The 21,923-nt window shown below is 45.6% G+C and overlaps 1 protein-coding gene across 20 annotated transcripts in view; it reads left to right on the forward strand.

Moving 5' to 3' along the window:
• Positions 1-21,923, forward strand: part of FAM120B (family with sequence similarity 120B) — a 112,401-nt gene that overhangs the window by 27,191 nt on the left and 63,287 nt on the right. For 16 of the 20 annotated variants that reach the window (XM_045500362.1, XM_045500361.1, XM_045500363.1 and 13 more), the window contains 3 exons: positions 335-1,984; positions 4,972-5,152; positions 17,934-18,035. In XM_045500362.1, coding sequence (XP_045356318.1) covers positions 356-1,984; positions 4,972-5,152; positions 17,934-18,035 — 1,912 coding nt within the window. In that variant the 5' untranslated portion in view covers positions 335-355. The other 4 variants (XM_045500374.1, XM_045500375.1, XM_045500373.1 and 1 more) reach the window with 4 other exon arrangements.

Raw genomic sequence — 21,923 nt, forward strand, 5'->3', positions numbered from 1 at the left:
ACTTCTGCTTGAGTTCCTAGATGGGAAATGATGACTTTTTGAAAACTGTTACCCTTCATTAACAGTTTTAATACAAATCTTAGAGGACTGCTGCGCTGTGTTGTCCTTATGAAGGCCGACTCTGGTGACTCATGCTTAGGTTAAGGTTCCTCTTTGTCTTCAGTGAAAACTCTTTAGGCTTCTAACCGGTATGCCATGTTACATACCTTGTTAGTGCCTAGAGTGTTTTGAAAATAGAGTGCGAATATTAAGTATTGTCTTCTGTTTATTTACTTTAAAAGGTATCCTATGTCTAGTGATAATGTCATAATAACTCATTTATTTTCCTTTCCAGATCCTTTCCAGGAGGTCAGTTATGGGTGTGAGAGGTTTGCAGGGATTCGTGGGCAGTACCTGCCCACATATATGCACAGTAGTGAATTTCAAAGAACTGGCAGAACACCACCGAAGCAAGCATCCTGGATGTACTCCTACCATTGTGGTTGATGCCATGTGTTGTCTCAGATACTGGTACACTCCTGAATCTTGGATCTGCGGTGGCCAGTGGCGGGAATACTTCTCTGCTTTGCGGGATTTTGTTAAGACTTTTACAGCTGTTGGCATCAGGTTGATATTCTTCTTTGATGGCACGGTGGAGCAGGATAAGAGAGATGAGTGGGTGAAACGAAGACTAAAGAACAACAGGGAGATCTCCAGGATTTTCCATTATATCAAGTCACATAAGGAGCAGCCTGGCAGAAACATGTTCTTCATCCCCTCAGGGCTGGCCATATTTACACGATTTGCTTTGAAGAGCCTGGGTCAGGAAACTCTGTGTTCGTTGCAAGAGGCCGACTATGAGGTGGCATCTTATGGCCTCCAGAATAACTGTCTTGGTATTCTCGGAGAAGACACCGACTACTTAATCTATGATACCTGTCCCTACTTTTCAATTAGTGAGCTCTGTCTGGACAGTCTCGATACTGTCATGCTCTGTAGAGAGAAGCTCTGTGAGAGTCTAGATATCAGCCTGGCAGACCTTCCTCTTCTGGCCTGCTTGCTTGGCAACGATATTATTCCAGAAGGCATGTTTGAAAGCTTTCGGTACAAGTGCTTGTCTTCCTATGCCTCTGTAAAGGAGAACTTTGACAAAAAGGGGAACATCATCTTAGCTGTAGCAGACCATATATCTAAAGTTCTTCGCTTGCATCAAGGTGAAAAAAAGCTAGAAGAGATGTTACCTTTGGGACCAAACAAAGCTCTTTTTTATAAGGGTGTGGCATCATATCTTTTGCCAGGACAGAAATCTCCGTGGTTTTTCCAAAAACCTAAGGGTTTAATAACTTTGGACAAGGAGGTGGGATCCATGAGTTCAGACCCTGAATCCAAGCAAGAAGTTCCCATGTGTACAGACCCCGAATCCAAGCAAGGAGTTCCCCTGTGTACAGACCCTGATTCCAAGCAAGGAATTCCCATGTGTACCGACCCTGAATCCAAGCAAGGAGTTCCCATGTGTACAGATCCTGAATTCAAGCAAGGAGTTCCCATGTGGACAAATTCTGAATCCAAGCAAGGAGTTCCTGTGTGTACAGATCCTGGGTCTAAACAAGGAGTTCCTGTGTCTACAGACCCTGATTCCAAGCAAGCAGTTCCCGTGTGTATAGATCCTGGCTCCAAGGAAGGATTCCTCCTGTGTACACATCCTGAATTCAAGCAAGGAGATCCTGTGTGTACACACCCTGAATCCACGCAAGGAGATCCTGTGTGTACACACCCTGAATCCAAGCAAGGAGTTCCCATGTATGCATACTCTGAATACAGGCAAGGAGTCCCCATGTGTACACACACTGAATTCAAGCAAAAATCACCTCTGGGTGCAGACCCTGAATTTAAGCTAGAAGCACCTATATGTACAAACCCTGGAATTAAACAAGAAGACCTTGTGAATATGGAGCCTGAAATCAAACAACAAGTAACCATGGTTTCAGACCCTGAAATCTTAAAGGTATGTAGATGTGCCCACCCAAATCTGACATGTCATGATTGAAAGTATATCCATTAATGGATTTGTCATGAATCTTTATTGACTCCTTGCAGCGGTTAGGGCACTGTGGGGGACACAGAACAGGGCAATGTAGTTAGGAAGTATGACATAATGCATATGGAAACTCACATTATAAAGTATGCTGGATATTGTTACATGCCTGTTCTAGAAGAGAGCTCTAGAAATTTGAAGGAGAGGTCACCGTGGGTTAAGTACGGAGAGAAGTTACTGAAGAGGGCGAGTGGAACCAGACCTTCATGAGAGCCGATATTTGTTCTGAACGAGCAGATCTTTGTTGCCTTGGGGCACGTGGGAGAACAGTAGGCTGGAGGACAGGGTCGGAGGGGATCCGTGGGGAGAGAGGTTGGAAAGGGTAGAATGTAACCAGACTGGGAAGATTGTTACCTGCCCCACTAGGAGTTTGGACTTAATTCTGAAAGTGACATAGAGCCCTTCGGAGGTTTCACGGAGGACTGCTATTGATTAACCACGTGTTACGTGTGAGGCTAGGGGGGTTACACGTGTTGTCTCCTACCCACAAACCTTCCGTTGTTCCTGACAAAGTGTCACCATCTTCCATTCCAGGTGCGCAAGTTACAAACCTAGCAATTACCACTCCTGGTAACTGTTCTCTCCCTGTCTTATTACTTGTACCTAGTCAGTCAGTCTCACCACCCTAGCATATGTGGTCTCTGGTCTGAATGACTCAGGAACGGCTGACAACTCTTCCGTGTAGACTTTTGCCCCTTCTAGTCCACTGGCCATGCTGCATGCAGAAATGAAGCCTTATTCTGTAACTCTTAGGGTAGAAACAGTAGCCTTAAGCAGGCCACGGCCTGCCATCACCTCACCACCGCCACTTCTCTAGCCTGGTCAGTCCCTTGTCTGTCATGGCCCGGCATGTGCTCCTCTGCCTCTTGGGAACCTCCCCTGCCCCTTTGCTGCTTCATGGCTACTAGTCTTCTGTCCCATCTGGGCGGTCACTCGCTCAGAGAAGCCCTGACCAGCCACCCACCTGCTGTAGCGCGTGCCTCACTGGAATGTCATGCTCGGGACGGTGCTGCGAGGGCAGGGTCTCGTTTGTTTCTCCCACTGCTGAGCCCCTTGTGCCCGTCACACTGTGTCTCACTGAATCTTGAAGGCAGGATTCCTTTTCTCTCGTACCTTTAGGGCCTTTCCCTTGGTGGCTCCTTCCCTCCGTCCTGTACAACTACATGGGTTCTCCTGTCTTGAGAAGTCCTTCACCTCTTCCTCCATTACATACATTGTAGCAGACAAGTTCCTTTAGTAACAAAAAATTACGGTAAAAAGTAGAATGCAATATGTACTTTAAGAGAATTACAGGTGAAAAAGTATTAAGGAGTTAAAATTATCCTACCTGGAAGCATCCTTAAAAGGTGCTTCATGGAAGGAAAAAAACGTGGGTTAGAAATTGGAGGGAGGGCAGAATCTGAACCCCAGGTGGAAGTGTGCTTGGACAGTAGAGAAGGAGAGGTACGCATGGGGAGAGGCCTGCTCTCCACACAGACTTGGACACCATCCGAGCAGACTCCACTCGAAGTGAGGGAAATGGACAGAGAAGACCTAAATCTAATTCTGCTTGTTTATTTGGTTTGGTTTTATCATGAGGCTGGATGTGAGAATGCTAGTTTAATACGGACCATGCAGAGATGATTCTCCACTGACGTATCTTTGTACGGCTGTTTGGAGTTACTGGAGGCCGTTCCTCACATCGCCGGCCTTAATTGTCACGCAGCTCTCGGTAGACACGCTTGCCTCCCTCCTCACGTGAGAACATGTTGCGAAAGGGCTAAATGACATTGCCTGCAGTCACACAGCCAGTACTTGGCAGACCCTAGCTTTGAACTCAAGCCTCTAACTGCAAGGTTGACCCTTTACAAGATCACATCTGTGCTCCCTCTCGCATGGGGAGAGGCGGGTTGGTCGTGGTCAGTAGTCTAGAAGTGCGAGCTCGGAAGAATTGGTCAGCTCCTGCTCAGGCCTGGCTTCAGAGAGAGACCTTGGAGCCACCGTAGCAGTTTGCCTGAAGGACAGGACAGGGAAAGGCACGCGGGCAAAGGACGGCGGTGCAGAAGTGGAGCCTGCAGGGTACCTCAGTGCCTAGAGGAGGGCAAGGTCTGCCTTTCAGCCAGCCCGGGACTCGTGTCGAGTACGAGGCAGCATCGCCCTGGGCTCTCTGCCTTTCCCGTCTTGACCCGGCCCCTGCTGGTTCCCGACCCACGCTCATTTCCCAGTTGTGTATGGCCTGAAGCACCATTAGGCAAGGGAAGGTGGGCTCTAGTTGGGAGCAGAAGACAGGGTGCCACTTGAGGTGAACCGTCACGGGAGAGGGGCTTGTGAGGTGGGGGGTGGGAAGGCCCAGAAGGGGTGCGTTTCCGGGAGCCCAAGTGAGGCTGTGGGAGGCTTGACTATGCCTGAGGAACAGTGGCGCTGTTCCACTGTGACCGCATGGCGGTGGGCTCTGGCGGGGGTGTTGGTGCACTGGAAAGAGGACGCCGGGGCCTTGAGTGTTAGGGTGAAGGTTTGTGGTAGCCATTCAGACGCTCTGGGGAGGGCAGTGGCTGGACCTTCTTCGAAGAACACAGGCTGTGGGTGCTATGGAGGGTGGACTGGAGAGGGGAGGAACGGGCCGAAGTCAGTCGACGTTTTCATAGTAATGCCCGTCATCGGGCAGACAACACGCTGTGTGCTGAGTCTGCTGGTGACTGGGAGGCTGGAGGTGGAGGAGGAATAAGCCGATTCGAGCCCAGATGCCCCGAGGAAGGAAAACAGAGACGCCAGCTTGATGTCGTGAGCTTGAGGGACGGTTGCCCCATTTCCGAGAGCCGAAAAACACTGGCATGTGATACAGGGGTGTTGATTTTTTCTCTTTAGAGGTTACTGTTTTGTTTTCAAGGAGAAACCAGTCATATCTGAATTTTGAACAGATTGCTAGAGCACATCACGTCCAGGCAGAGAGCTACCTGGTGTACAACATCATGAGCAGCGGGGAGATCGAATGCAGCAACACCTTGGAGGACGCGCTGGACCAGGCTCTGCCCAGCCAGGCTTTCGTCTACCGCCCCGTGCGCCAGCGCGTTTACTCCCTCCTGCTGGGGGGCGGCGAAGGTGAGTGGGGCGGGCCGCTTAGCAGCAGTGCTCTCTGGAGGTGGAGTCTGAGAAACGGGCCAAATGAGGTGGAATGCATTCTTTCAGGACGCGGATACGATTGGAAAGGGGTTTGTTTGTCTTTAAAATCTGTCATTGAGAATACCAGTCACATCTGTACGGCATTAAGGGAAAACGCCAGGGGGCATCTCTCTCTAATTAGTAAGCGGTTGATCAGTACTCATTAAAAGAAGAGTGCATCGTTGTTATAAAATCTTATGTTTTATCTATTTATACTTAATTTATTATAAATTCATAATTTATGATAATAATTCATATAATAATTATTTCTATTTAGTTTTGTATTTTTCTTCCTTAGAAGGTTTGGTGGTTTTTAAAAATGTGAAAACCCTTTTTTCCTGCAGGAGTGTGGGGTATGTTTATTATTAGAAGACAGTGCCTACTCACTCCCCCCTCAAAATGTGATTTTCATAAAATAAATTCATAAAATCTAGTACATCATATCTTAAAGTATAAACAACATTTTCCTTTAGAGCAGTTGTTGTTTCCTATCAATATTTTCATCGTGCAGTAGCAACAATTGTGTAGGGGGAGGACTGTCAGTGACCAGAACAGAAAACCTGGGGGCCTTCAATGCCAGGTATAAAATTCATTAGACCCTATCGCTCTCTTTTCGGAGCAGTTTGGGGGGGCATCATGAGTGGAGAAGAGCACTTCATAGTAGAGACTAGGGACACATGACACATGGGTCACCTCCTGCGTAAGGTCCTGCTCCCCCGAGACAGGCCTCCTGGGACACTGCTGTCTGACTCGAGAGCGCTTTGATGAGAAACGGGGCCTCTCACACTGTGACCAGGACTGGAGATAGAAGCAGCAGGGTCCCAATGAAAGCGTGTCTTTGGTCCTTCTGCCTAAACTCCCATTATTTCCAAACATACCAATACAGTATTGGTGTTAGTAGTATTCTGTTATTCCGGAAAGTAAACATTTACCTGACCTAAAGGTGGTGACAGAATTGTCAGATTCAGATGCTGTAATCATTCTTTTCTTTGCTGGGAGATGGAGTGGCAGAGTTCTTTGAATCCAGTTTTACTAGATTCCCGGCACTGCCCAGGACATACTGCCTTTTCCCATGTGTGCTGTCAGGCTTCAGAGGCTTATGGGTCCTAAGAAAGACACAAGAAAGATGCTTATGCTAATTTAAAACAGAAACAAAAGAACCTACGGGATAAACTTCGGGACCAGGTATTGTTTAAGTAATTTTTTCTATTTCTTTTCTTATGTGATTCTCTCTCCATATTCACTCTTCGCATGAGTGATTTCACATTGATTCCCATGATAAAAAAAAATATCTTAACCATGAAAGAATTTTTACATTACAGAACATTTCAGTTCCAGTATATAAAGTTTACTAAAATTTCAGACTTTGTTAGTGTGATTTATTTGCAGCCATATTGATGACTTTATTACATAACCAGAATAACAGGAAAAATTTCTGTGAAGACAGGAACTCGTCCTCACAATTGATCTTTACTTTTTTTCCTTTTCAACTTTGTGGCTTTCTACATGAAGTTAAGATCATTAGGACGTTATGTGGCTGGAACTAAGAGGGTATTATGCTAAGCGAAATTAGAGAAAGACAAATATCCTGTGACTTCACTCATATGAGGACTTTAAGACACAGAACAGATGAACACAAGGGAAGGGAAGCAAAAATAATATAGCAATGGGGAGGGGACAAAACAGAAGAGACTGTTAAATATGGAGAACAAACCGAGGGTTGCTGGACGGGTGGGGATGGCCTAAATGGGTAAGGGTTTAAGGAATCTACTCCTGGAATCATTGTTGCACCATATGCGAACTAACCTGGATGTAAATTTTTAAAATAAATAAATTACTAAAAAAAAGATTATTAGGACGTGAACATACAGTGTCGCTACCGCCAGTTTACTTCCGGTGATGAGAATGGGGCGTGTTCTGTGTCGTTTGCTTAGCTGTTATCCCACGTGTGTTGGAAACCACGTCTGTTCTGCAGCTGCTGCTCCAGGAGTATCAGTGGTGTTAACAGGGCTGTTCTCCCAGTTTTCTTTTGACTTGTGCTTAGTTCTTGAGAGAAGAGTGTTGGAATCTGCAGATGTTACTGTGGATGTTTTTATTTATTCCCTCAGTTCTGTTAGTTTTTGCTTCAGATATCTTTTTTAACTTTTTAAAAGTTTTATTTTTTATTTACTATTTGAGGGAGAGAGTGCACATGTGCACACGAGCAGGGCACGGTGGGGGCAGAGAGAGAGAGAGAGAGAGAGAGAGAGAGAGAGAATCCCAAGCAGGCTCTGTGCTGTCAGTGTGGAGCCCAACCCGGGGCTCTGTCTCATGGCTGTGAGATCATGACCTGAGCCAAAATCAAGAGGCAGGTGTTTGACCAACTGGGCCACCCAGGCGCCCCTGCTCCAGATTTTTTGAACTTCTGTTGTTAGGTGCGTATACGTCGAGGATTGTTATGTTTAGTGGTGAATTGACCCTTTTAACATTATGGGATTTCCCTTAAAAAAAATCTGGTAATACTCCTTGTCTTAAAGTTGGCTTTGCCTGATACTGCTGTATACACCTTTAAGTTACCACAGTTTGCCTTCAGATAGTACGATACTGCATTGTGTGTGATGTGGAAACCTCATAGCAGTGAACTTTAATTTTCCCCATCATTTTTGCTGTTATTGTTTTATGTCTTCTGTACATTTTTAAACTTTTTATAGTGCATAGACTTTCATGTACCCTTACCCCAATTCCCCCCCACAAAGATGACTGTAGTAAAGTATATGTTAATTCATTAGTATGTTTTGTTTTTTTTTTTTAGAGAGCATGAGTAGAGGAGGGGCAGAGGGGGAGAGAGAGCGAGAGCGAGCGAGAGCGAGAGCGAGTGAGCGAGAGAGGGTCTAAAGCAAACTCCACACTTAGCACAGAGCCTACCGCAGGGCTCAATCCCATGACCCTGGCATCATGACCTGAGCTGAAACCAAGAGTTGGACGCTCAACCAACTGAGCCACCCGGGTGCCCCACATTAATACAATTTTTATCACTTTTACCATTTTTTTACATTCACTCATTTGGTTGTATGTGTGTATAGTTTTGTGCAGTTCTGTTCTGTCAAGATACAGAATTGGTCCATCACCACAGAGGAACTCTCTCATGCCATCACTTTGTACCCTGCCCTCTGGCTCTGTCCCCTGTTGGCCGCTTGTCTGTCCTCCGTCTCTGCATTTTGGTTTTTTTGAGAGTGTCACAGAAATGGTTGGTCATGTCAAGAATATTGCCTATAACGTATAATCTTTTGAGATTATGCATAGGTTTTAAATCTCATAATATGTGATTCTTATTTTTACTTTAAACCAGGGGTTGGCAAAGTTTTTTTGCGAAGGGCCTGATGACGGTAAATACTTTCGGCTTTGAGCGCCCTTGTAGCCTCTGTAACACAGCCCTGCTGCTGTCGCGCACACGTGACAGGGTGGAGCTCCGCGAGTCAGCTGTGTTTCAATAACGTTTAATCTCCTTGTCTCATGCCACAGAATTTGAATTTTGTATTATCTTCCTGTGCCACAGAATATACTTTGTTTGATAATTTTCTGGTCATTTGAAGTAATGTGAAAAGATTTTAAGCTTTCAAACTGTATAAAAACAAGCAAGCCAGATTTGGCCCATCAGCTGTAATTTTCCAACCATTATCTTCAATAGTCAGTTGCTTTTGAGAGGAGTTTTCAAATGAGAAGTCTTATGTCTACCATTTCTGGTGTAGATCCAAATTTCCTTTAGTATCATCTTTCTTCCTTTAGAGAACTTGGCTGTTACATTTCTTATCATGCTCATTTCAATTTCCTGATTTTTTTCCCTGAAAATATATTTCAGGAGTGTAATTTTGCTGTACATAGAATTTTAGGTATTTTTGTTGTTCAGCACTGTAAAGACGTTATGTTGTCTCTGGCTTGTGTTGGCTGTCATGTGGTGACAGTGGCCCTTCTTACTGTGGTTCCCCATCTGTAATGAGTGTTTTTCTCTCTGGCTGTTTGTAAGATTTTCTCTTGAGCACTGGTTTCAGCAGTTTGTTTAACTGAGCTTTGGAGTGGTACCCTCAGTGTTTATTCTGCTTGGGGTTCTCACGCTTCTTGGAGCAGTGAGTTTATATTTCCTATCAAATTTGAAACAAAGTGAGCATTACATCAACAAACATTGTTCTCTGTCTCCGTTGCTTTCACCTCTCACACCGGGCCTCCAGCTTACAGGCGTGATTTATGGCTCATGTGCTCCTTGCATACCAAGGAGCACTTGCTTTTTAAGCCTCTTATCTCTGCTTTGATTTGGGTATCTCCCGTTAGCTTGGTTTTCAAGTTCTGTGAGCCTTTCTTCTGTAACATCTAATCTGCTATAACCCATCCAGTGAAATCTTTATTTCAGATATTGTGTTTTTCAGCTGCTGTTAAAAAATCTTCCATTTCTTTTTTTTTTTTTTTCTTTTTTCCCCTGTCTTCACGTTTGCCTTTAAAACCTTAAATTTATTCATAGGAGCTGTTTCCAAGTCCTTGTCCACTAACTAACTCCCATCAGCCCCGTCATTTGTGGTCCTGGGTCTGTTTACTGAGTTTCCTCCTTATAAGAGGGCCCCAGGGTTCTGCTTATTCTCATGTATTTCTGCTTTCCTCTTTTCCATTGTGTTTAGATTGTAAGCTAGAAGATTTTGGATCACTGAAGGGTATTGTCTTGTGGTCTGTCAGGCAGTTAATTTACCTGATCCTTTAAATTTTACGCTTTATTAGGATGGGTCTGTGGGAACTTCACTCTAGAGCTGGAGTGGCCCGGCTCCTGACTGTTGGCCTTCCTGGGCTGTCACCTGAGTGCTAGGTGCCTGATGAAGTAAGTCTCTGCACATTGGCTGGTAGGACTCTGATGTCACGGAGCTCTGTGCAGGCTCTGGTGGTGGTTCAGTGGGGCCGGTCAGTAGTTGTCTTGTCCAGCCTCCCTGAGTTTTGCTCTAGACACAGAGCTCGGTTCTCAACGAGGACTTCCGTGCAGAGTTTGGGAGCCCCTTTCTGCATAGGGCCAAGTCTTTGCTGTTCTGTGTTGCGTTCCCAGCTGTCCTAGCAGTCTTGATCTACAGGCTCTGTCTCCTCATCTCAGAGACTTTCTTGCTCTGCTCGGGCTCTCCCTCCTGAGGCCGCAGTCTGCACAGGCCTCTGTCCAACTCGAGAATGCAGTGGCTTCAGAAATTTGTCCAGGGGCGCCTGGGTGGTGCGGTCAGTTAAGCGTCCGACTCTTGATTTCGGCTCAGGTCATGATCTCGCAGTTTGTGGGTTCGAGCCCCACACAGGGCTGTGCTCTGATGGTGCGGAGCCTACTTGGGACTCTCTCTCCCCTTCTCTCTGCCCCTCCCCTGCTTTCGTGAGCACACAAAATAAATGAATATTTTTCTCTCTCAAAATAAATAAATAAACTCAAAAAAAAAGAAATTTGTCCAGATATAGAGGTGTCGGTGGGAACGCTGGCCAAGCAGCTCTGCCCCCACCTTGGCCACCTCCCACCCTGCTCTAGTATCGGGGGCGCTGATGAAGTCAGCGCCAGTGTGATGCCAGTGTGATTCTAGTTCCTTTTTTGGTGCCTCTCTTTTCTCCGCAAAGTTTTAATGATAGCTTCTTTATCCTTTATGTTTACAAATTTTTCTCCTCTCTCTTATCTCTGTTTCTGTTATTAGAACTGCTAAGAAATGGATGTTTTACTTCCTAGGATGATATTCTGTGTTTCTTAATCTTCTAATTCCTGGTTTGTTTTTCCTACACTGTGGGAACATTTCACCACTTCATTGTCAACATATGGAAAAGTTTCCGTCTCTACTTCCTTTCTCCATCAAGGCCTGTTGCCCCCGTGAGTCCTCCACCTGTCTGCTCTCTGCAGACACTGTCCGCCAGCTCCTCCCTGGCGGTGAGCTTTCTGCTGGGACCCCACGTCGATGGCCCATGTCCCTCCCGGCCTTCCTCCCCCAGCTCCTGCTCTCTGCCGACCCCCATATGTGGGAGGTGCTCACACTGCGTTTGACCCCTTTACACCCAAGTGGTCCCATCGACTTGCATTGCTCTAGAAACTATATCCATGTTGACAGATACAACTTTTACTTTTTTCTAGCTCAGGCCATTCTGATCAATTCTGTTTGTTCTTTATGCCCTTAAAAACTACCTCCCCCAAATTCCTCCCTTATTCCTTTATCAAAAAAGGACCGTGTATGTTTGTTCTGATCTCGTCACAATTTGTTTATGGGCTTGTTTGTCTGATGTCCCTTGTCCCCGTTTGCTGTCAGCTGAGCTAGCAGAGACTGTTCAGGTGGCATTTTACTGTGCCCTGCAGATTCTTGGTATAAATTAGGTGATTTGTGATCTGATTTTTGAGTATATGTTTAAAATATGACCATTTCAGGAGTATTTCCACTTAACAAAGGTTTCCTTAGAAGAGGACTGTAACGGTGGAATTTCAGACACAGGAGAAAGAGTGATGGGCTTTCAAGTCCCACAGGCGAGCAGCCTTCTCTGAGCCCAGTCTGACTGGCAGGCGGGAGCCACTTGACTGAAGTGAGATTTAGAACCAAAGGCGCCTCTCACCCCACAGGTGTAGACCCTGAGTCTTAAACTCGCGCAGCCGCCGACACCGGAGGCCTGAGCCAAAAAGCGCCGGCACTGGACTGACAGGCGGGCGCTTCAGAGTCCCCAGTTTTGGGTACAGCTCGGATGGCTGGCCCGTTGGGTACTCCACCTCCTCTGATTATATTGGGGTGCTTAGCTGGCAGCTCTCCTCCGTGTTTTCTGTCTGGCCAACTGTGTGCTGTTTAGACGGCCAGGTGGTGTCATGGCCCCAGACCGGCTGCCGTCGTTCCCGCCTCCTCCCATCCTGCCTTCATGCCCGTTCTCACTTTACTTCAGGTTCTGACTGTCTCCTAATGAAAAGCTTAGCTTACATCACTGTGAAGCCTTATACATTTTAGGAAATGGAAAAAACTCAGGAAGGTGCCGGAGCAAAGGCAAAGTGTGTCCTCCTTTACTGCTCCGCCGACGGAGAGGCCGGCCAGAGCCGTGCACGCAGGCAGCCGTCTGCGGTTGGGGGGGGGGGGTTCACACTCTTCCCTTGCCATTCTGCCCTCCTTCTCCCCCAGCGCTCTTCTAGGGACCCCCACACAGCTGGAGGAGGCTGGTGCTCTCCTGATGGGGCAGCCAGCCCCGTGGGTAAATAGTCACTGTCCAGGCCACCGGCTCATTAAAATCCTAGATACGTGTACACAAGAGAGTATGTTTGGGGAACTTTTTTTAACTTTTTCAGGACTAAGGCCACATATAAGCATAGAGTAAACTAGCAGTATAAAAATATTACAGAACCCTAAGGACAGATCTCTTTCTTTAAAAGCCTGAGGGATGTTATCAAACTTGGAAGTCCCAGTAATTGAGAGGTTGTGATCAACATTGCTTCTCTTCACTGTCTCTCCCCTGGCCCGCTGCTGCCCCAGCACACGCCTGCGGAGGAGCAGTGGGCATAAGCGAGGCAGAGTTTTCCTGGGGAGGGGCTGCCAGTGTGGACACTTCCACAACTTTGCTCCGAGAAGAGATGTCTTCATTACATACAGAAGATTGTACGCAGTGGAGCCGTGTGTCCGTCCTTTGGGAGTAGCAGAAGACCAAGTTTGATTATGTCTTTTTTTCCTTTTTCCATATAAAATGTTACAGCTTGAAGGGAGTTAAACTAGCAGAGAACTTTTCTCAAGTTCTTCACTCCTTTGCACGCGCAGCCTGGCAAGTCGAAAGTCTGAGAAATCAGCCTTTTCTTTTAGGAATTACCAAACTTAATTTCCTCTTCTCTTTTTCTTGATTTTTAGGCATTTAAGAAGATTATTTCATTTCAATTCAGACACACCGAATTGTTGCCCATGTTTCTGCTGTAGTTGCAAAGTGCATGCCAGATTAAAACCTCTGAAATTTTGTTTTTCCTGTTAAACAGAGTTTTATTTTTTTAATTTTTAACATTTTTAATTGAAGTGTAGTTGACATACAATATTCATTTTAGGTGTACAACACAGTGATTCGACATTTATATAAATTAAAAACGCTCAGCATGATAAGTATGGTTACCATCTGTCACCATACAAGCTTATTCCCACATTATTGACTACATTACCTATGTTGTACTTTCGTCTTCGTGCCTTATTTGTCTTGTAACTGGAAGTCTTCTCCTTAATCCCCTTCCGCTGTTTCATCCACCCTTCCCACCCCCCACCTCATCTCTGGCAACCTCCGCTTTCTCAGTATTTATGAGTCTCTTTCTGTTTGTACATCTGTTTTGTTTTTTTTTTAGATTCCACGTACCAGTGGAAATTACATGGTACTTGTCTTTCTCCATCTGGCTTGTTTCACTTAGCATAAGACCCTCTACATCCATCTTTGTTGTTGCAGCATTTCATTCTTTTTTATGGCTGGCTGATAATTCCTCTGTGTTTGTGTGTGTACCTTTATCCATTGGTCTATCGGTGGACCACTTGGGCTGCTTCCATATCTTGGCTATTGTAAATAACGCTGCCACAAACATAGAGTTGCACATATCTTTTCAAATTAGTGTTTTCTTTTTATCAGGGTAAATACCCAGAAATGAAATTACTGTATCACGTGGTATTTCTATTTTTAGTTTTGTGAGGAGCCTCCATACTGTTTTCCGTAGCGGTGGCAGCAGTTTCCACTTCCACCGACAGTGAGGAAGGGTTCCCTTTTCTCCACGTCCTCCCTAACACTCGTTGTTTTTGTCTTTTTGATTCTAGCCATTCTGACAAGTGTGAGGTGGCATCTCATTGTGGTCTTGATTTGTGTTTCCCTGATGATGGGTGACACTGAGCATCTTTTCATGTGTCTGTTGGCCATCTTTGGAAAGATGTCTGTTGGATGTCTTTGGAAAATGTCTGTTCTGGACCTCTCTCCCATTTCTTAATCAGATTGTTTGATTCTTTAGTGTTGAGTTGTAGGAGTTCTTTGTATACTAACCCCATATTGGATATGTTGTTCGTAAATATCTTCTTCCATTCAGTAGGTTGCCTTTTGGTTTTGTTGATGGTTTCCTTCACTGTGCAGAAGTTTTTTAATTTGATGAAGTCCCAATAGTTTATTTTTGCCTTTGTTGCCCTTGCCTCAAGAGACAGATCCAAAAAAGTATCGCTCGCACCAATGTCCAAGAGTTTATTGCCTCTGTTTTCTTTAAGGAGTTTTATAGAAAAATCTCTGAAATTATGTGGCACCCCAGATAACAGGCTAACCCCTAGGATTTTTCAGCAGTATCTGTTTCTTTTAAGGGGATCTCAGGTAACACTTTACATCTAGCTCTGGGTTTTGGAAGGATTGCAGAGTTTAACCGCGTCTGTGAGAGGGATAATTTGAATAAAAGTGAAAATGCTGCCATCTGAATATTTAGGTTTGGAAAAGTCATTAACCAGACTATAAAACTTAATTCTTGTAAATGTTGACATTTTCTAGCTACCGTGCACTGCCCTTGTGGCCTCTCATGATAGAGGAAGGAAGTGAGGATGCACCTTGGGTGTCCCTGTTGCCCAGCAGCTCACGCAGGGAGGGGCAGAACCCACAAAGTGATTTTTTTTTTAATTTTTTTTTTCAACGTTTATTTATTTTTTTGGGGACAGAGAGAGACAGAGCATGAACGGAGGAGAGGCAGAGAGAGAGGGAGACACAGAATCGGAAACAGGCTCCAGGCTCTGAGCCATCAGCCCAGAGCCCGACGTGGGGCTCGAACTCACGGACCGCGAGATCGTGACCTGGCTGAAGTCGGACGCTTAACCGACTGCGCCACCCAGGCGCCCCCCCCCCCCACAAAGTGATTTAATGCTCCTTTACTTGCCCTGCACCTCAGAAAAATACTCATGTTAATATCTCTGTCACTTCCTGTATCCTGGCCCACAGCTTCAGATAAAAGTTCATTTAGGGAGTGAAAGTTCAGATCAGCAGGGCGGCTTTAACTTTAATCCTCTGGCTAGCTAATTTGTTATGTGATAGAAATTGCGGGTTTTCATATTCAAGCCTCTGTGTGGTCAGTAGCTGACAGGTACTGCGTTTTCAGCAGCGTGGTTCAGTCTTGTTCCGTGACTGTATTGTGTGGTCAATGAAACTCATTGGGTTTAAGTCAGTCACCTTAAAAGCAAAAGCTTTTGTTCTTTTGTTAATTAAGAGACACTTTGTTAAGGGTTAATGTGGACTTAACCCTACTGGCCTAAATCGTGGAGAAAAGAAGAAATTTGCTGTCTGTGCTGATGAGAATTCTGGAGAAGAGGGGGAAGCCGGGGTCTCTGCTGGTCTTCGGCCCAGTGTGTGCCTTGCACAGAAGCAGGGTGTATGGATCCTGTTGAGCTGGTCTCACTGGGCTGGGCAGCTCTTCCTGGATGGTAGCTGAGTAAGTGACTGCTGTGTGGCATTTCTCTTGGAATATGTGTCCAAAAACTGACTTCTCTAGGCCTTAACAGGAGAGGAAATAAAAGAAAATGTACCTGGTGTTGTTTAATAAAGGATACCAGTGCCTATCATGAAACTGCTTTCTTCTCATGTTATTTGGAATTAAAACTCTGAGAAGTCAACCCCAAACCCTTATATTTAGAGATTTGGAGCAGTTGTAGATGAAAGATGACATAAAATGTGGTTTTGTAAATGTTTCAGTCTTGCTAAGGAGACAGTCGGCAGACTAGGCGCGTGACGGTGGTTGAGTGTCCTCATCCAGTGAGACGCCGAAAGCCGGTGAGGTTTGTCTTGGGTGTGAGAGAATGCTCTCCTTTTGGAAATAGTGGCTTAGAACACCATTCGCTCAGCTGACTGTTTTTTAGGGTGGTGAATACCTTGGCCAAGAGGATTACGTGGAAAGTGGGTTGGGTGTTTTTGTTTGTTTTTTAGCAGCCGTAAGAATACTATTCAGAGTTTCTTTTTTTCTTTTTCTTTTTGTATGTGTGGGATTTAGGCTAAGTTGAATGTGTTCATTAAAGTTAGTAAGCATCTGCCCTGGGACCATGACGACGACTCTCTCCTGGTACCAGGAGCTCTGTCGGGTGGGCAGTGAGGGGAGTAAGCAGGCACGTGCAGTGTCGGCCAGAGAACTGTGGTGGGGAAGCACACAGGTCTTGAGTGGAGGAAGGGGCGAGGGGAGGGGTGTGGACCACATCCACATGTGGAGATGAGAAAGGGCATGGTGGGGTGGAGGATGGGAGGTGCTGTAGCCAGGGAGCAGGATGTGAGCCAGAGCTGGGGTCCTCGGGGGCCCAGCCGAGCAGCACACAACCCCAGGCACTGGTGAGCCAGAGACCTAGGGGTGCTGCAGGCCCACCGTGTGCAGATCTAGGTGAGGACGCCAGGGCACACGGCGTGCGGTGGGGCGGGGGCTGCGGGGCTCTTCGTGCTCCCAGGTCTACATTCTTATGCTGGCACCTTGGGCTTTATTGTGCGATTTCCATTTAGGGTGTGCAGCCTGGTCTAACTTCCATTGTAAAAAAGCAAAAGCCAAAAAGCCTGCATTTACAGGGACAATGGCTTGGATGGGGTGAGTCTGAAGACAGTCTAAGCAGGGCTGGGCCGTGTGGGGAAGGAAACCAGACCTCAAAGGGTCAGGGGGTGGTCAAGAGGGCCCTGGGGAAGGGGAGGCAGGTGTGGAGGCAGGAGGTTTGGGTGCTGAAGAGACAGCAGCCCGGAGACCCCAAGCTAGGCGAGTGTGTGCGGTAGGAGAGCCACCTTCCACCTTTGCTTACGGAGTAAGGTAGAACAGAAGACAAACTGAATTTTTTTCTAATTTCTTTTTCAAACGTTTATTTATTTTTGAGAGAGGTAGATGTGAGCAGGGGAAGGGGCAGAGAGAGAGGGAGACACAGAATCGGAAGCAGGCTCCAGGCTCCGAGCTGTCAGCACAGAGTCTGAGTGTGGTTCGAATTTGCAAAGGTCGAGATCATGACCTGAGCCAAAATCAGACGCTTAACTGACTGAGCCCCTCACGTGCCCCATAAACTGAATTTTTAATAGCAGTTAATGATCCAGCATACAGAAATGCCTGTTTTATTTTTTACTTTATTTATTTATTTATTTATTGAGAGAGAGAGAGTGAGCAAGCGAGCACACACGTGAACAGGGGAGGGGGGAGAGATAGAGAGAGAGAATCTTAAGCAGGCTCCACTGTCAGCACAGAGCCCCACATGGGTCTGGATCCCATGACCCTGAGATCGTGACCTGAGCCGAAATCAAGAATCGAATTCTAAACCAACTGAGCCACCCAGGCGTCCCAGAAATGCCTTCATTCTATATTATTCCTACCAGCTTTTTGAATTGTCTAATGTCATAGTAGTCTTGATAGTTGCATTAAATAGTAGATTGAAGACCAGAAAGGACTGTCCTCCCAGTTTTCACTAAATGCTATGTGGAGCAGTGTGAGGGCCCAAAAGGAAGGACATTATAGGAACCATCTAGGTGGTTACCTCTGCCCTCCATCATTGCTTACTTACCCAAGTTATCCTGCCGGCTCTCCCACCCCAGAGGTTCTTGTTCTTGTTGAAATGGGATCGGAGGGTAGGGAACTAATTGTTGGTTGCCTGAGGTCCCTCTCAGTGACCTTGGATGTAAGGACTCCCTGTACTCACCAGCTTGAAATTGGTCCCCGGGGGAGCTGGGTCTGTCTCACTGTTAGCCTGGTGATGCGTGTCGGTACTCATGCGTATCTATTGATCCGGCTGTCTCTACTCAGATGGCGCCAGCACCTGCCCCACTGTCAAGGAGTGGTTTGTGTACTCTGGGAACCCACTGAGGCACCCGGACCTCGTCAGGCCTCTGCAGATGAACATTCCAGGTACAGACAGCTTTGGTTTCAATAAATCAAATTTGTTCACCATTTGATACAAATCCAGTAATGGATCCATTGTGGAAACATATTTTACTAGAACTGCGCTTAAGCCAATTTTCATTTTAACCCTGGGCCCAAGAGGAGTGTATCTGTCTAACAACATTCAAATGTAGCAGAGGAAAGGGCGTTCGACAGCTCGGAACAGTCTGGGCCAGTCTGCTGCCTGACTGCCTCACCCCACCTGTGCTCTGTTCAAGGCCCACACTAGGGGAGAGCGAGCCACTCTGAGAGGAGCATGGCTGCGGGTCTGAGCCCATTGCTGCCAGATCCCCAGGCCTCGTGCCTGGTCATCGCTCAGTAAATGTCCACTAAATTCACAGGGTTGGGTTCTTGATATTCTGATTAAATTAACTCTTGTCTCCTCCATACCCCTGGAAGTATGTTTTGATGAACTGAAAAGGGAAGAGAAAGGGAAGTTATTTCAGCTGGAAAAGTAGATTTTCCTTCCACGAACGTTATCTTAAAACCCTTAATGGGAGGGAAGGAAAAACAAAGTCACCTAGAAATTAGCTGAAGTCCTTTCTTCCTGTGAGTTCTTGGTACCTACACAAGAGCACGGATTTATGACTCAGGTGGTGTTCTACACAGAGGCAGGTCCAAGGGGGGGGCGGGGTGAGGGTTTATTTTTAGTGTTCCTTGTCATTGTTTCAGAGAACAAATATTTTCTAAAATTTTGATAATCCGTTTTTGTATGCATTAAATTCTCTCATGCCACTATTATTTTTAATCACATGGGCCTGTAGTTTACCAAATAAGGATGTGAGCACTGCAAAGTATTTTTCTTCTAAATAGAATTGTACTGGGGGAGAAGGTGAGGAAAGTTATTATAGAGAATATTTCCTTATTCTCTCAGTCAGTGATAGATGCACACCTAAAAAGGTACTTATCAAAAAAACAAATGAAGATGAATTGACCTTTGTGTTTACAGCAAGAAATATTTTGAAAGGATAACCAAAATAATTTTTCAGAAATGTTTTATTATTTCCATCTTATTGTGTCTTTCCAAAAATAATATGAAAAGGGATTATTATAGTTTTCTAAATGGTTTGAGTTAAAGAGAATGTTTGGCTATTCGTCATTATATTATGAGTTAGTTTTAAAGGCCACTCCCTAAAATGTTTTAATAAACTCTGGAAGTCATAAAATTATCACAGAGACTCCTTCTGGGGCTTATGCAAAAAGTCTCCTTGGCATGACTGGCCCCACAAGGTTCTGCCTGTGATGCAGACCCACGCGGGGCAGCGTGCCGGGCTCTGCTCTAGGAAGAGCTCGTGCAGAGGGCCGGGTCTGAAAGGCTCCTTTGTCCCCCATTGCCAGTGACCTGGATGTGGTCCTGAGCTTCCGTTGCTGATAATGTACATGAGTCGCTCTGCTTGTTTATGCTTGTGTTAATGATACAAATATGACAAAATTTTAAATTTATTTTTTGAGTGAGAGAGCATGTTCAAGTTGGTGGGGGGAGAGAGAGAGAGAGAGAGAGAGAGAGAACAAGCGGGGGAGGGGCAGAGGAGGGGAGAGGGGGGAGAGAATCCCAAGCAGGCTCCACTGTCAGCCCGGAACCCGCTGCTGGGCTCCATCCCATGACCCTGGGATCGTGATCTGAGCTGAAATCGAGTCGGACACTTAACTGACTGAGCCACCCAGGCGTTTCCTCCCCCCCCGCCCCCCCCGCCGCCGCTTTTTTAACAAGATTTTTTTTTTAATATTAAATACTTTTCTGTATCCATGAGGAAACATGCCAAATGGTTTTTAAACTAAAATGGAGGAACAGACTGTCCATGCTTCTGTGACAGGCGTTTTTCGAGGCTGAGGCTACATGTGGTTAAAAACCATGGAATCCTCTGACCGGTGCTTTCCTTACACCTACATCAGAAGACTTGACACCTGTAGGTGCCTCTCATGTGGGTGTGAAATGCCCCTGAGGTCTGATCAGAGCCCTTGTTCCCAAGTGAGGCCAGTAGTGCTGTCGGTGGAAGGAGTGTCACCTCAGGACACACGTCTGATTTTTCTTGTTCTCCTGAGAGAGCTTCAATCAGGTTGATTCCATAAATGTTATATTTTCAGTGAATCTTCTGGTAGAGAGACCAGAGTGTTTTTCTCTTAAGGGCTTTCTTCTAACAGCACATTTGATTTAGCTTGCTTTCTTAAATAGTAGAAATAAACAGAAATCATAAGATATTTTCAACAAAATGGAAAGGAAACAGGGGAGCAGAAAAATTGCAGAGGTTACCTAAAAAGGAGAAAGAATTAAAATTGACCAGTCAGGGAGCAGAAAAGTAAATGTCATCACTGGCATAGTTTATTCAGGTTGCTCACTGATCTTCCTGTGTTCCCCTGTGTGTGCAGGTTGTAGACAGTCAGATGTCCCCCGTGTGTGTGTGTACAGGTTGTAGACAGATGTCCCCTGTGTGTGTATGTAGGTTTTAGACAGTCAGATGTCCCGTGTGTGTGTGTGTGTGTGTGTGTGTGTATTTGTGTGTGTGTGCAGGTTGTAGACAGTCAGATGTATGTGCGAGTGCCTAATCTGTGTTACAGGGATCACGTGTTGCTACATGTTACAGCTCTCATTTATCTCACCACATATCGTGAGACATGCTGTTTCCAATGATGCAAGAAGGGTGTACCTGGAAATCTAGCTTCCTTTCCCCAGACACAGCTCCTGAAGAGTCTGGGGACATGCAACCCGCTTTCTTTCTTCTTCCTCACTTACCAGTGTTCCACGTTTCGTGGAATGAGTCTTGGAGCAAACAACAGGCAGGCATTAGAAATAGCATTTTTATCTCCAGAATTGGAGATTTTTTTTCTTTAGACAAAGTAGTAGTGATTTTCTCCCCCGCTCATTGTCATTTTTCAGTCCCCATAAGCGTACCCTTATTTTAGAAACCTGGGACAGCTGATTATAGACTTCTAATTGGCAATTTGTCTACCTGCAGTTTTTTTCAAGTGTTGTTCAAGAATCAGTAAATAAACTTAGTATTTCTGGCTGCATAAGGACATTTTACTCACCAAAATCTTTCAGGTCCTCTTAGGAGACTTTTACAAAGTGAAATGACATGAAATGGTACATTTCCTGAAAGAAGGGCTGTGTTTAACTCATGTCTCATTTGCTGGGAAGTGGTAGTGAAGCTTTCTAATTTCAGCCTCTCTTCTATATACTGTTGACACTTTTCATCTTGACACCTGATGGGTGCAGATCAAGAAAGTTGTCAAATGTTGGCAGCTTCTATGGGTGGTGAGTAGAAATCCCCAGCTGCCATCGGGTGCACACCAGGTGAGGAGGTGATGACAGGACGGCCCGCTTCTGGAACTGCCTACCTGAGATCTTGGATCAAGAGAAATGGGTTTGGGGGGCCGTGGTGGTTCAGGTCAGTGAGGTGTCTTGATACAAGCGTGGGTCATGATCTCGCATTTGTGGGATGGAGCCTCGTGCTGGGCTCCTTGGGATTCTCTCTCTCCCTCACTCTGCTCCTCCCCCGCTGTGTGCACATGCTTTTCTCTCCCTAAATAAATAAATAAATAAATAAACAAACATTTTTAAAAAAGAGAGAAATGGGTTTAAAACCTCAGTTGTGGTTTTCTTGCCATTTGTAAAAATAGTTTGAAGATTTGTCGGATAATGTGTTACAAATACACATTTGAGTCATAAGCCAACAGTTGAATTTCACACTGCTTTTTATAGCCACATTCACTGTATTTTGAGTGCATTAGGTAGATGTGGTATAACAGTGTCGTTTCGCAAGCGTGAAATTAGACATTTCATCCATGTACATTTAGAGCTGAATGTGTTATTAATGCATTCTACTCTGTTTATAGCTGAATGAATTTTTTTTCCTC

This window comes from Leopardus geoffroyi, chromosome B2, assembly GCF_018350155.1.
Source record: "Leopardus geoffroyi isolate Oge1 chromosome B2, O.geoffroyi_Oge1_pat1.0, whole genome shotgun sequence".
In the NCBI taxonomy this organism is placed as follows: domain Eukaryota; kingdom Metazoa; phylum Chordata; class Mammalia; order Carnivora; family Felidae; genus Leopardus; species Leopardus geoffroyi.